General features: G+C 55.1%; 5 protein-coding genes across 5 annotated transcripts; 4 read left to right on the top strand and 1 right to left on the bottom strand.

The window, feature by feature from the left end:
• Positions 1 to 557: 557 nt before the first annotated feature.
• Positions 558 to 1,578, top strand: ISF_03420 (Yip1 domain protein; the record flags this gene model as incomplete). Its single annotated transcript, XM_018847026.1, has 3 exons — positions 558 to 627; positions 698 to 1,262; positions 1,329 to 1,578. 3 exons carry the CDS (start codon positions 558 to 560, stop codon positions 1,576 to 1,578), a joined length of 885 nt encoding a protein of 294 aa, XP_018705915.1.
• An 834-nt stretch (positions 1,579 to 2,412) lies between these two features.
• Positions 2,413 to 4,024, top strand: ISF_03419 (hypothetical protein; the record flags this gene model as incomplete). Its single annotated transcript, XM_018847025.1, has 3 exons — positions 2,413 to 3,460; positions 3,514 to 3,899; positions 3,953 to 4,024. The coding sequence occupies 3 exons, from the start codon at positions 2,413 to 2,415 to the stop codon at positions 4,022 to 4,024; spliced, it is 1,506 nt and encodes a 501-aa protein (XP_018705914.1).
• A 537-nt stretch (positions 4,025 to 4,561) lies between these two features.
• On the top strand, positions 4,562 to 8,056 carry ISF_03418 (DEAD-like helicase; the record flags this gene model as incomplete). The annotated part of the gene is made up of 2 exons (XM_018847024.1): positions 4,562 to 6,035; positions 6,087 to 8,056. 2 exons carry the CDS (start codon positions 4,562 to 4,564, stop codon positions 8,054 to 8,056), a joined length of 3,444 nt encoding a protein of 1,147 aa, XP_018705913.1.
• Positions 8,057 to 9,024: 968 nt separating this feature from the next.
• Positions 9,025 to 10,482, top strand: ISF_03417 (Ca2+/H+ antiporter; the record flags this gene model as incomplete). The annotated part of the gene is made up of 3 exons (XM_018847023.1): positions 9,025 to 9,256; positions 9,313 to 9,667; positions 9,720 to 10,482. The coding sequence occupies 3 exons, from the start codon at positions 9,025 to 9,027 to the stop codon at positions 10,480 to 10,482; spliced, it is 1,350 nt and encodes a 449-aa protein (XP_018705912.1).
• A 257-nt stretch (positions 10,483 to 10,739) lies between these two features.
• ISF_03416 (nitrate reductase) lies at positions 10,740 to 13,483 on the bottom strand (the record flags this gene model as incomplete). The annotated part of the gene is made up of 2 exons (XM_018847022.1): positions 10,740 to 11,632; positions 11,701 to 13,483. The coding sequence occupies 2 exons, from the start codon at positions 13,481 to 13,483 to the stop codon at positions 10,740 to 10,742; spliced, it is 2,676 nt and encodes an 891-aa protein (XP_018705911.1).
• Positions 13,484 to 13,621: the final 138 nt, after the last annotated feature.

Here is a 13,621-nt window from a genome sequence, read left to right as displayed (position 1 = left end):
CTTTTATGGCCTCATTTGGTGAAGGACTATAAACGGAGTGGATGGCAGGGAGAGATTTGGCGCGTCTAGAGTCTCATGTAAACTAAATATGGTAGTCTGAGCTAGTATGCTTGCACAGAAAATTTAGAAAAAAAAAAGTCCAAAAATACTCATGATTCTGGGACAATGGTCATACCTGAAAATATGTGCTTTGTGTAAAACAGTGACGGATTGAGAAGGGCGTGGTGATGTTTTGAAGGCGTTTGTTCATAAGCGCATGCCTAGATTATGGAGGGGCGCTTCTCGGCGAGATTAGTTGGAGGTACGTACCTTGGGCGTTGAGAACCTGGAAGCTTGGACCACCCGCAAGCTGGCCATTTCACGAGGAACCACACCACACCACGTCAGCTAGTTATCGGTGGCATCGTCCTGTTGACGTCGGCTTGCCTGCAATTGCATCGCAGTCTTGGGTTGTTGTGAAATTAGGTTATCTCGATTCGAAATCTCGACACATACGACCTAATTCTATATACGAGCGTTTTAACGCCTCGTCGGCTGCCTGCCCGCCCACCGTCGCCATGTCTACTACCAAGGGGCATTATACGAACCCGACCATCGACGACGACGAGTTGATTGATCCCGATGATGGTATGCCCAGCGTGCATATCGCGTTCATGTCCGGAACACTATAGATCAGCAATGCTAAACTGTGCCGCAGCTGACCTCAACGACTTTGACGACCCCCTCGCGCCCTCGAGTTCCCGCGCGCCGCTGACTGGCAACATCGGCTCCTCCTCGCGGCCCCTCGACCAAAGCTACCTGACGGCGCGCATCCCCGGTGAGGACCGGAGCGCTTCGCAGAACACCATCGACGAGACCGTCTGGGAGACGGTGCGCCGTGACCTGCTGGCTGTCTGGGCCAAGCTGCGTGAGGTGCTCTACCCACGTTACCTCCTCGGCGGTACCATGTTCGACGGCGAGGGCGGCTTCCGCGGCGCCTACTCCAACATTCGCGGCGCAGGCATCACGGGCACGCGCGAGGAGCTCGCGGGCCTGGCCGGCCGCGTCATGGACCCCGAGGCGCTGCTGGGCAGCTCGCTGAGCCCCGGCCTGCGCGACTGGGATCTCTGGGGGCCGCTCATCTTTTGCCTGCTCTTGAGTCTTCTACTGAGTTTCTCCGCTCGCCCGGAGCAGAAGGACGCCGTGTTCAGCGGCGTCTTTGCTATGATTTGGCTCGGCGAGGCGGTTGTGACTCTACAGATTAGGCTGCTCGGTGGGAGCATGTAAGTCCACTGCATTCTAGTCTCCCGTTTCCCAAACCAAAAAAATTCTGACCACTGTGATAATAGTTCTTTTGCGCAAAGCGTGTGCATTATCGGTTATACATTATTCCCGCTTGTGATTGCGGCGCTTCTGTCTGCGGTGCACCTGCACTGGATTCCTCGCATTCCCATCTTCATCTTCCTCATTCTCTGGTCCTTGGCGGCTGGTGTCAGCATTTTGGGAGGAAGCGGTGTCGTTCAGAACCGCCTGGCTATTGCCCTGTACCCCCTCTTCATCTTTTATGTCGGGCTGGGCGCGCTGTGCTTCATGAGTTAGGCATCGCCGCAAGTCGGTTGGGCCTGGAGCCCCGTGGGTTACCTCGGGAGGAGGCGTTCACGCGAGACTGTTTCCGGCCCTTCTCGTTGTGCGATTTGAGTGTACTGTAATATTCGTGTTTAGCCGTGCAACATTAACAAGGTGCATTGATTGTGTAATGGGTTCTCGCAATGTGAGACGAGGCGGGTGATTTGACTGGTTGGGAAGGGAGCAGAACGCTGCCTTGCACAACGCTAACGAGATTGGAAGGACGCGTCCATGACAGCGTGCCCTCGGCAGGCTGGCCAGGTACCTTAGTGGTTCACTACTACTAAGGTGCCTGCGGTGTGACGCGCTGGTCGTTGAGAGAGCCTGTAAGCCAGTGGCCTCACGCTGAGTTGTTGTAGCTTCCAGCGCCCGGCTAGCGCAGTTTGCCCTTTGCGGCAGCGGGTGGGCGCCAAACTTCCACGTTGTAGCGGTCTTTGTAGCGGGAGCAGGCCCTCTCCATTTTCGGCGGTGAGGGGTTCTCTCATTTGCTTTGCAGCCTCTGCCGCCTGGAACCTGCAGGCAACATCTTGATTGGATGACCGTTGCGCTCTTCTATCAATGCAGCCAGAAGGAGTCTCCCACCCAACTCAAACAATACTCGCGCAGACCTCTCTTTCCTTTGACAGACACTACATTTCCAACAGCGATTCCGCACACCAACTGAGCTTTCGCGCGCGTTACCCTTGCCTCTCCATCGCTCGGATCTAGCCTGACCAGTGCGGACAACCTCGACCACCTTCGTTTTCTGCACGTGGACAAACCGAGCCAAGCGCAAGGAGAACCCCGAAGTTGCTCAACCTCGCTGCCATGGCCGAAGAGATAAAAGCCGTCAGTCCCAAGGATTATTCGGCTCAAATAAGCGCCGCTGAGGACGCTGACACCCGCGCCGCGCGTCGCGAGCTGAAACAACACTCCATTTCGGATCCCGTCGGCGACGGCTCCCCAGCTGATACTGACCGTCCGGAAACACCTGCCGAAGACGATGTCACCGACAAACGCAATGACGAGCTGAAGGAGCAGGTTTCCTCGCCCAAGAAGAAGCGCGCTCACGACCAGCTGGACCCCGCCAAGGACGACGAGCAAAATGACGCCGACAGTGTCGCCTCTGCAGACTCGGCCAAGGATAGAGCCTCACGATCAGAGCCTGAGAAGAAGCGACACCGCGATACAGATGGTGATGCTGACGGCGACGATGAGGTGAAATTTTCATCGCATGATAATGACCTGAGCCGCAGGCTGACGAATCTCGTGCAGACAAACCCGGATATGGACGAACCGAAGACGGAGCCCGAGCCGGAACCCAAGACTGGGACTGCAGAAGAAAAAACCGAGCCAGCAAATAAGCAGCCCTCCCAAACATCAGCCAGTGCGTTCGCGGCGTCCGGCTTTGGCAAACTTGCCTCTGGGACCTCCCCGTTCGCTGGCTTGGGAGGCGCCACCGGTAGCGGCTTTGGCTCAGCTGCAAAGCCACTGACATCTTTTGCATCGTCGCCGAAGAAGACAGAGGCACAGACACTGGCAAAGGCGCCAACACTGAGCTTCGCTAGCGGCGCCACCACTGCCTCTCCCTTCGCGACCGGTTTGTCGGGCACCAACGGTTTTGGAAGCGGCCTCAGTGGAAGTGGCTTTGCTTCAGCCTCTGGTGCCAAGCCGCTTTCCAGTTTCGCCTCTGGAAAGCCAAAACCTCTTCAGACCCAAAAGAGTGCCAAGCCATTCGGTGCTCCGGATAGCGACTCTGAAGATAACGAGGATGAAGAGAACGGCGAAAGGGAAGAAGGCAACAGCTTCGCGGATAAGGACCGCGATGCTACGTCGGAGAAGGAGGAGGATAAGCTTAAAGTGAAGCTACATAGAGGTTGGTATACTGTTGTCACTGCACCTATTCGTACCGTGCTAATGCTGTATTAGTCGACGTTGATGATGGCGAGGCTGGAGACGCCACTGTTCTATCTGTCAGGGCGAAAATGTTCGTCCATGAAAATGCCGCTTGGAAAGAGCGCGGGGCTGGCATGCTCAAAATCAACGCACCCAAATCGTGTGTCGAGACTGACGACAATAATGTTGTCGTTCCCGGATCTTTTGACGCGTCAGGACTGGATGACGAAGGCGGTGAGGAAACCTCAGCGAAGGTTGTTCGTCTATTGATGCGCCAAGACCAGACGCATCGAGTGATTTTGAACACTGCCATCATCTCGGCTATGAAGTTTCAAGAAAAGACGTCACTCAAGCATACTTCAGTGCAGTTTACAGCATTTGTCGGCCCCAACGCAACGCCGCTTATGGTCACCATGAGAGTAAGCCGCTCGTTCTATTACCAATAGAACAAAACGTAGCTAACAGACAACAGATGTCAGCTGCCAACGCCAAACTATTCATTACCGAGGTGCAGAACATTCAACGTGAACTTCAAAGTCGGTAGAAATTGAACGGCAAACTGCGTGATGCACGAACAACTATTATCAAAGCATCGCTGCGAAAGATGACAAAGTAGACGGAGGGAGGGGATTCGGATTAAAAGTTGGCGCAAATACAGGATTTCTGCAACGGATGCATTCTAACTAGGTAGCCTTTTGGCGGACTGGAGTTTTACACGCAATGGCGGACGGCTTGTTTAAAGACGGATGAATTTATTGTATATTACCTTTCATTTTTCAATCCTAGAGCCTGCGATTAAATGGACATGAAATTTGGTAAATTAAAAGTACAGAAGGGTTAGTTTCTACAGGCCAAATAGTCCCTCGGTCTTGATCTTCGTCAGTTCCAGTGGTAATCGAGCATTCACAACACCACACGTGATTTGGCGCCATAGACGTGAACCTCCGAGTCGCCAAGGCGCGCTCCATTGCCACCTTGAGCATCTCCAGCCTGGCAAGACACCATGGAGGCTTTTGTTCTTCAATCAACTTGTGTATCGTGATGGTATTGATCCCTTGTCTGAGCAGTTTTTGCATCTACCATGCCCGATCAGGTCACTTCTCTACCGGCGGTGTCTGGGACCAAACGCAAACGACCATCCGGGGGAGAGTCTTTGGATCCCGAGCTAAGCGACTTGAGCGTGAACAGAAGCGACTCTACTGCAGACTCAGAGACTAAGACGCTGTCTGCCAAAGATCGTCGCCAAGGGAAGGCCAAGAAGGGGCAGAAAGAGGACGAAGAAGCCCCGTATTGGCCACCGCTCTTTACATCGCTAGACAAGACTCACCGGGCTCTGAATCTAGTTTTTACTTTCTGCTCTACGAGAAAATATTTCGCCACAACATTCGAAGCCATAAAACCCGCGGTTGAGTCTCACATAAAGCGGAAGCTATCGGTTGCAGAAGTGGCGCAAATTGTCGCTGTGCGTCCGGAAGGAATCAACTTCAGCTACGTGGACAAATCTACGCTTGAGCTAGACATCAAAGCGTCAGAGCGCAAAGATGATTTTTTCAAGCTGTTTGGCAATAGAAAAGCGCAGCAGCTTGCTCCTGATGCGTCTGTTGGGGGCTGGACTGGCGCCAACTCTATGGACCCCAGGTCGGGAGATTATGAAGTCTTGTTCTTCGAGTTTATCGACGGCGACCTGAAGAGACAAGTGCCAGACAAGAAAACAGGTGAGCCGACCAACCCGCAGCGGAGATTGAGGGATGAGAAGCTGCAGATGCCGATCTTCGGCCAGGGCCAGATGACGAAGCTCATTGAGCGCCGAAACCAGCGTTTCTCGAGCGCCATCAACACGTTTCTGCGAAATTGCGAAGACGAAAAGATTGATCCCTGCCTTGCTTTGGAGAGCCTGGCGGAATCATACGTGCCCAAGCCCAGCGAGCGTGATGACGACGGCGATATTGTGGTCAGCACAATCCCTGCCACCATCCCAAAGGAACGCAAGTCCATACCGGAAATTGTGAAGGAAATTAGGGAAAGCCCATGGTATACTGGCCAAATTGTGCCGGATGGCCACAGGGTTTTCGATCCGCAGGAGCCCGTGCATGGGGACTTGGAGTTTCTCCTCACACAGAACCTGGTCAATGCCATGTACAATGCCAAAGGCATCACGTCCTTTTATGCTCACCAGGCTGAGGCGCTGAATGCTCTACAAGAAGGCAAGAATGTGGTTGTCGCAACCTCGACGAGCTCTGGCAAGTCGCTGATCTACCAGCTTCCGGTGCTATACGCTTTGGAGCAGGACTTTGAGTCGCGCGCCATGTACATCTTTCCCACGAAAGCGTTGGCGCAGGACCAGCGACGCAGCTTGAAGGACATGATGGCTTATATGCCAGGTCTCGAGGGTACTATTGTAGAAACATTCGACGGGGACACGCCGTTCAGTACGAGGAATGCCATCCGCGAACAAGCGAGAATCATCTTCACCAACCCTGACATGATGCATGTCACCATCTTACCTCAGGAAGAGAAATGGAGGTCCTTCTTGAAGAACTTGAAATACGTTGTCGGTGAGTAGATACCCCCGAGGACCTTTCAGTACTGAGGCTGACTGCTTCTAGTTGATGAACTGCATTACTACAATGGACAGTTCGGTTCCCATGTCGCCTTTGTTATGCGACGGTTAAGGCGCATCTGTGCTGCCATTGGCAATCGAACTGTTCAATTCATCTCTTGCTCTGCTACCGTTGCGAACCCGACCGAGCACTTCAAGGCCATCTTTGGCATTGATAATGTCAAGCTGATTGACTTCGACGGGTCTCCTTCTGGCAGGAAAGAGTTTTTGTGCTGGAACACGCCGTACAAAGACCCAGGAGATCCTGCGAGCGGCAGGGGCAGCGCAAAGTTTGAATGCGCACGGTTGTTCTGCGAGCTGCTGCTCCGGGGTGTGCGCATCATTGCCTTTTGCCGAGTTCGCAATCAATGTGAAATTTTGGTCAACGCTATACGGCAGGAGCTGGAGAACAGAGGCCGAGGCGATTGCGTGAATCTGGTCATGGGATATCGAGGGGGATACACGGCAGAAGATAGGCGCAAGATCGAGTCGGAAATGTTTGCGGGACGACTGTTGGGGATTGTCTCGACCACGGCACTGGAACTCGGCATCGACATCGGAACACTGGACTGTGTCTTGACGTGGGGCTTCCCTTATACCATTGCTAACCTGCGCCAGCAAAGCGGACGCGCTGGACGAAGAAACAAAGACTCGCTTTCTGTCTTGCTTGGGGACAGTTTCGCTACAGACCAGCATTATATGCAGAATCCAGAAGAGCTCTTCTCCAAACCTACGGCAGAGTTACAGCTGGATCTGGACAACATGCTTGTACGCGAAGGACATATACAATGCGCGGCTTACGAGATGCCGATTCGGCCAGAGTATGACACAAAGTACTTTGGTCAGGATCTGCCTAAGATCTGCGAGGAACGACTTGTTGCTGACGACATGGGCTACTATCATTGCCACGATCGGTTCCGACCTAAACCGTCCAAATACGTTGCAATTCGAGATACCGAGGATGAGCATTTTGCCGTCATCGACATCACACATGGCAGAAATGTCGTGCTGGAAGAACTGGAGGCATCGAGGGCAACCTTTACGATCTACGACGGCGGGATATTCCTTCACCAGGGTCGGACCTATCTCGTCCGCGACTTTTTGCCTGACAGACGAATGGCGAAAGTGGAACGAGTCAAAGTGGATTGGTTGACCTCGCAGCGTGATTTCACCGATATTGACCCCGTGGAAACGGAGGCTATTCGTGACATTGGCTCGTCCGGAATTTCGGCGTACCATGGCACCATTAAGATTCTGCAAAAGGTATTTGGCTTTTTCAAAGTAGATTCAAAAGGGCGAGTCCTGGATGCCGTTCACGTAGACAACCCTCCCATCATCCGATACACTAAGGGGATGTGGCTCGACATTCCCAAGTCCGCGCTGGACATCCTCAACAGCAACCGGATCAACGCCGCGGCCTCGATCCACGCCGCGCAGCACTGTGTCATGAGTCTGCTGCCGACGTTCGTCATCAGCTCACCCGAGGACGTGCGGACCGAGTGCAAGGTTGCGCTCAAGGAGTTTGCAAAGGAGGAGACGGCGCGAAAGCGGCCCGGCCGTCTGACCTTTTACGATGCCAAGGGTGGCGCCAATGGCTCGGGTATCAGCACCAAGGCCTTTGAGCACATTGACCACCTGCTGCGGCTCGCCCTGCAGCGTGTTGAGTCGTGCCCGTGCCCGCACGGGTGCGTTGAGTGCGTGGCGTCGGAGCTGTGCAAGGACTCTGGCGAGGTGATGAGCAAAGCAGGCTCGCGCGTCATCCTCCAGGCCTTGCTAGGGATTGAGATTGATGTTGACGCCCTGGGGGAGCTAGGCGAGCAGGAACGTGTTCCCGCGGGCGTCGAGACCGTCATCGTGGCGCAGCCGGTGCCGATGAGACGACGTAGAGACAGCAGGGATGAGACGCATCAGCAAGAGCAGGAAAGAAGGCGGAGGGAGAGTAACGAGAGGCACATGGGTGGCTTTGAGCGAAGTTAACATCCAGCCGCGCGCAAACCACAGCATGGCTGTGTGGTTTTTCGTAAAGGGAGGGCTTCGGTGAAGCAAACAAGCCGAGCCTGCTGAGTGCGTCCCAGCCTCGTTACTGCAAAGAGAAACAGGTGCATTGCAGCAAGAGACTTGACTGGACAGCGGCACAGCCTTATCTTAAAGCTATCTTCGCCTTACCTTTGCCCTGCCGCGGGGTAGTCAATCACGGTGCATAGCCGCCATGAGTTCTTGGCCGACCACTGGATGCCAAAGGCAATCCTTTCTCGTCGTCGCGAGGTTTCTGGTATCGCAGCTGTACACGGAACAAGCACAGGCAGGCAGGCCTACGGCTGGTTTCTGTCCTACGAGAGAAAACGAAAGGGCTAAGGAATCAGAAGGCATGAATCCCCAAGGTCAAAAATAGAGTTACCACAGACTTGAAATCAGGCTGCTGTCACTATCTACGACCCAGAATTCAGCTCCGTCGGCATGTCTCAGAGACCCCTGCTACTTGGACAAGTCCGAATGTGACTGCTGGCATCAGAGCAAGTATGCAGTGATGAAGTGAGATTTTTTTTCTATTTCTGTTTCTTCATCAGGCTGATGTTTGATACTTTTCAAGCTGCCCAATGTTCAAGATGACTGGCTTTGCAGAGTGACTACTGCAGCCGGCCGGTCTCAAGGTCCCTTCCAGAGAGGGTGTCGCGGTTGCCTCCAAGTTTGGGCAGTTGCAGTAAGCGAGAACCACGACGGCCTCATCCGTCCTTTACTTGCTAGGTTTTCCGTACATATAGGCTGCGTCTTTCCCAATGTTTCCATTCGCCATACAGTTTTACTTTGAAGACACTTCAGCTCGAACGACCTGGCATACACGTACGATTACATGATACCCCTCCAACTCAGTTACGAACGATTCTAAAACACCTAGTCCATTACCGCACTTTACAATCATAACAAACACAACATTACAATCCATAATGAGCAACGACGCAGCTGAAATGGACCACGGACCGGGTCTACCCACGCCGTCTACCCACAGCGACGACCGGGAAAAGGGCCAGATGCTCAGGGTCAAGCCCCAGGGCGAGAGCGGTCGCAGCGGCGTGCATCCGTGGCATTTTATTCGCATCTCCTTCAAGTCTGCCTGCAAGGCCAGTACCCTATGCAGCGTACTCTGGCCTGTCGTCCCCGCGGCGCTGGCTGTGCGTTGTAAGTCGCACCCTACCTGTGTTGGACCTACATCATTGACGTATGACATCTGGTAGATGCCCTGAGCAATCACCACATACTGATATTCGTCCTTTCCTACATTGCCATTGTTCCCTGTGCCAGTCTCATCGGCTTCGCCAGCCAGGAGTTTGCCCGCAAGGTGCCACATGTCGCGGGCATCATCGTCGACGCGACATGCGGCTCTGTCGTTGAACTCGTCTTGTTTCTCGTCTTTCTGCAGAGCGACAACCCAAACAACTTTTACATCATCAAGGCAGCCATCATGGGCTCCATATTGGCAACTATGCTGCTATGTCTAGGCGTCGTCTTCCTTGCCGGTGGCCTAAAGCGCGAGGAACAGACATTCAGTGACGCCATTAGCGAAGCTGGCAGCGGTCTCCTGCTCATGGCGTGAGTCGAATCCGCTCAGCCTTCATCAGTCGGAGAATACTGACCTGAATAGTGGCGTCGTTCTCTCTGTCCCAACCGTGTTCCGACAAGGCCTGGCCGGCATGGGCATCCCCACGGATCAGCTCGAGTCGGCCACCCTCCACATTTCGCATATCATCTCCGTGCTCCTCATCATCGCCTACCTCATCTACACCTACTTCCAGGCCCGTACACATCACGGCATCTACGACGCTATCTTCGAAGACGACGAGCAACGCGAGGCCTCTTCCCGCCGCAAGCCCAACGCCGAGGACATGCTTACCATGACGGAGTGCCTCATCGCGCTGGCCATCTCCATCTCCCTCGTCACTCTCCTCACCATCGGTCTCGTCGGTCAGATTGAGCACGTCATTGAGGATACGCACGTCTCGGATGCTTTCATGGGCCTCATTCTCGTCCCGCTTGTAGAAAAGTTTGCCGAGCATATCACGGCAGTAGACGAAGCCCGAGGCGATCGGATGAACTTTGCCCTGTCTCACGTTCTCGGCTCCACGTTGCAGACGGCACTTTTTACCGCACCCCTCACGGTCGTCGTCGGCTGGGCGCTACAAAAACCCATGGATCTCATTTTTGACATCTTTCCTGTCGTCATGCTCATCCTCTCCATCTTGACCGTCGGCAAGGTCCTGCAGGATCAGAAGAGCAACTACCTCGAGGGTATGCTCCTACTCATCTTGTACCTCTCCATTGCTGTGTCGGCGTTCTACTACCCCTTTACCGGTCCTGTTCATGGGAAGGCCGGCGGCGAAGCCGGCGGCGAGCCTCATCGGGCATAGAGTCGAATGGATGGAAGACACTGCTAGCATTCATACCCTGGGCTGACTTGGATGGGTGAGCGTAATTCTGGTTTGGTTTCATGATTTATGACGATAATTGTTACTGTAGGAAGCAAGGGCTTTCATGATTTACGACGTACTCGTTACTGTGCGAAGCAGGATTAACTGGCAATCATTTTATATTTAAATACTAATTCATGTCTTTCAGAATGCTATTCGCTGAGTCCATCTACTCCCATAGTCATATATAAATCATGCTAAAAGAAAAGCATATCTTCTGGCTTCCACGCCATCTCACCCAGTACCTTGCGCACCGTCTCCTCCAGCGCCGGCGGCCCGCACACCAGCACCATCTCCTCGCCATCCGCTCTTCTAAACGCGCCTATGTGCTCCTTGAGGAACGTCTCGTCCATGCGGCCCCTCAGCCCCTGCCACGAGTCCGCCGGCCGTGAGAGCGTGTGCAGGAGCGTTGTCCGCTCCGGCGCGCGCTTCACCATGTCGTCGAGCTCCACGCGGCAGAGTATGTCCTCCTCGCCGCGGTTGCCGTCCAGCACCAGACACGCCGTCTCGTCGTCGTCGGTCGCGGTGACGGCGCGCAGCACCTGAAAGATCGGCGTGACGCCCGAGCCCGCGCATACCATGACGAACCTGCGCACGCGGCGCGGCGCTCCCGCCACCTCGCACCGGCCGCCCCCGAGGTAGGTGAACTTGCCGACGGGGCCCTTGAAGCCGACCGTGTCGCCGAGGGGCACCGCGTCGAGGGCGCGGGTCATCCGGCCGTCCGGGTAGATCTTGACGAGCACGTCGAGGCGGCCGCGGGCGTGCGTCTCGGACAGCGGGGTGTAGGCGCGGATGACGGCCTCGCCGGCGCGGGCGGCGTCGCGCAGCCGCATGAGCAGGTGCTGGCCGGTGGGCAGGCCGATGGACTGGTCAGCGTGGTCGAGGCGGAAGGAGAAGATCTTGCTGTCGGAGGAGACGGTCGTCTTGGCCTCAAGAACGGCTTTGCTCCACGTCTTGGGCTGCAGGAACACTGCGCGCGTCGGGTCGCTGGCCATTTCCTCGTCGGCGCCGCCTTGGAGGGCCTTGCGGGCGGCGTCGTCGAGGATGCCGATGTGGTATTGCGGCATCATGGCCTTGGCGTTTTCGCTATCTGCATGTTCGCTATTAGTCGGTCGCTTTGTCGATGAAGACGCGGTTAGTTGGGGACGTGAAACTTACGGATAGTCATGAATTCTTCGGTTGCGTCTTGGGCGGCGGCGTTGATGATGGACGTCGCGCCGCCGGGGTGGTCGTTCAGGTACGGCGTGCCATCGTACACGTGCCCGTTGACGACGAACCACGGCTCGGTCTCTCCCTCGTGCGCCTTGAGCTCCTCCAAGGAGATGACGCGATCTACCTTGGGATTCGTCATGCAAATCTCCTTCTCCGGCTCCGCGGCGACCGGCGCCTCCTCGCCGGACTTGCGCTCGCCCCAGAAGCCGTTGGTGAGGTCGCCGCCGCCGGCCTTGACGCGCTCCATCCATCCGCCGGGCATCAGCGCCGGCTGCGTTGGGTGCTCGAAGCGGAGGGTGCCGTCCACCTCGTCTCGATGGATGACGACGCGGAACCACGGGTTGTTCATCATGCCGAGCACGCTCCAGTACATGTCCCGCGGCTGGACCATCATGCCCTCGTCCATGGCGCGGATCATGACGTCGTCGGCGGCGGCGAGGTCGGCCACGGCCACGTCCGCCTCCCAGAAGCACCAGCAGAAGCACGCCTCGCGCCACCACATGTCGGTGCTGCCCCCGTACAGCGTGTCGCCGTCCGGGGCGCCCCGGTAGTCGTCCTCGGGGTAGTGGATGTCCGCGAGCTGCCAGGACTTGCCCTTGTTCAGCGTGACCTCAACGCGTGTGATGCGCTTCCCGCCGCCGCCGTAGGCATATCCGCGAACCTTGTACGTCTCTGGAGCCGTCTTCAGGGCGAGTTTTTCGTCATGTCGAGGATAACAAATAGCGCTGTTCACATTCAGGTCGTAGATGGCGTACTTTTCGTCTTTCCAAACGTCCGGCAGATTTGCGCTCGCGTCTGGCGATATTGTGGTGGGAAGCACTCTGTTATCGTAAACGTGGTACCAATTGTCGCTGGGCTCTGATGTAATGGTGATCTTTTTGAGCCACTTGACGCTGCGGCCACCAATCTGCCCGGGTATTATAATACGTACAGGCTTGCCGTGGTCTGGATGCAAGGCTTGGCCGTTCATCTTGTGGGCTACCATGATGCCTCGGTTCTCATCCATGCACCAGTTAAGCTTGACAGACGTGCCATAGTAGCCGTTGGGCAGTTTATCCGCTCCTTCAAAGCATACATATCTGGCATTTCTCTTAGTCTTCGCCATCCGCAGGAGCGCTCCGATAGGGACACCAGTCCATAGAGCTGTTGAAAGACCGGCTGCTCCCCAGGAGAAGCCCTTGGACTTGCGAACCACATTTTGTTCTTTTCGACGATTACCAGCACACACAAGAGTAACTGGATATGTTAACTGCTCGTATGTCTGGATAAGATCGCGGACTGTTATCGTGAAAGGCTTTTCCACAAGTCCATCGACAGTGAAAGTCCAGTCCAGGGACTCATCATCGGGGCAGTGCGGTACTGCGCCATGGTTGCGCACGTAATGGAGATTTTCACTGGTCAGAAAGCCCTCGTCGTATAAGTCGGTCAAGGGTGGTTCGACATTGAAGGGATGGACACCAGTTAGTCGTATTAGCCGTGTATCGCGGTTGACGCGGTTGTCCGGGGTTTTCAAGTCCTCTGGCAGGACTTGCGTCGGAGTATTCTGTGGCGGGAGAGTATATGGCTTCAATAGTTGACCAAGTCTCTCTGCTGGAGGAGTTGGCGGTGTATAGTCTGCGTCTTCTATCTCATCGTCGCTGCCGGCATGGGAGTTACCGACTGTCCGGGGAGGGCTAGGAGGAAAGGTGTTGGTTGCATGAGCTGCACCGACAAGGCTTTTGACTGCCATTATAGCGGTATTATAGAAGAAGAAATATTCGAGGTTTAATGATATCAGAAAGAATCAAGCCGCCAATCGTAAAGTGCGTGGTGTGATGAGTGTTATAAGCCAGCCCGTGTTACAATTGACAAGCGTCGGCGTTTGACC

Source organism: Cordyceps fumosorosea (genome assembly GCF_001636725.1).
Source record: "Cordyceps fumosorosea ARSEF 2679 chromosome Unknown scaffold_6, whole genome shotgun sequence".
Taxonomy (NCBI): domain Eukaryota; kingdom Fungi; phylum Ascomycota; class Sordariomycetes; order Hypocreales; family Cordycipitaceae; genus Cordyceps; species Cordyceps fumosorosea.
Note: the sequence above shows the minus strand (reverse complement) of the source record. Positions and strands in the feature narration are given on the sequence as shown.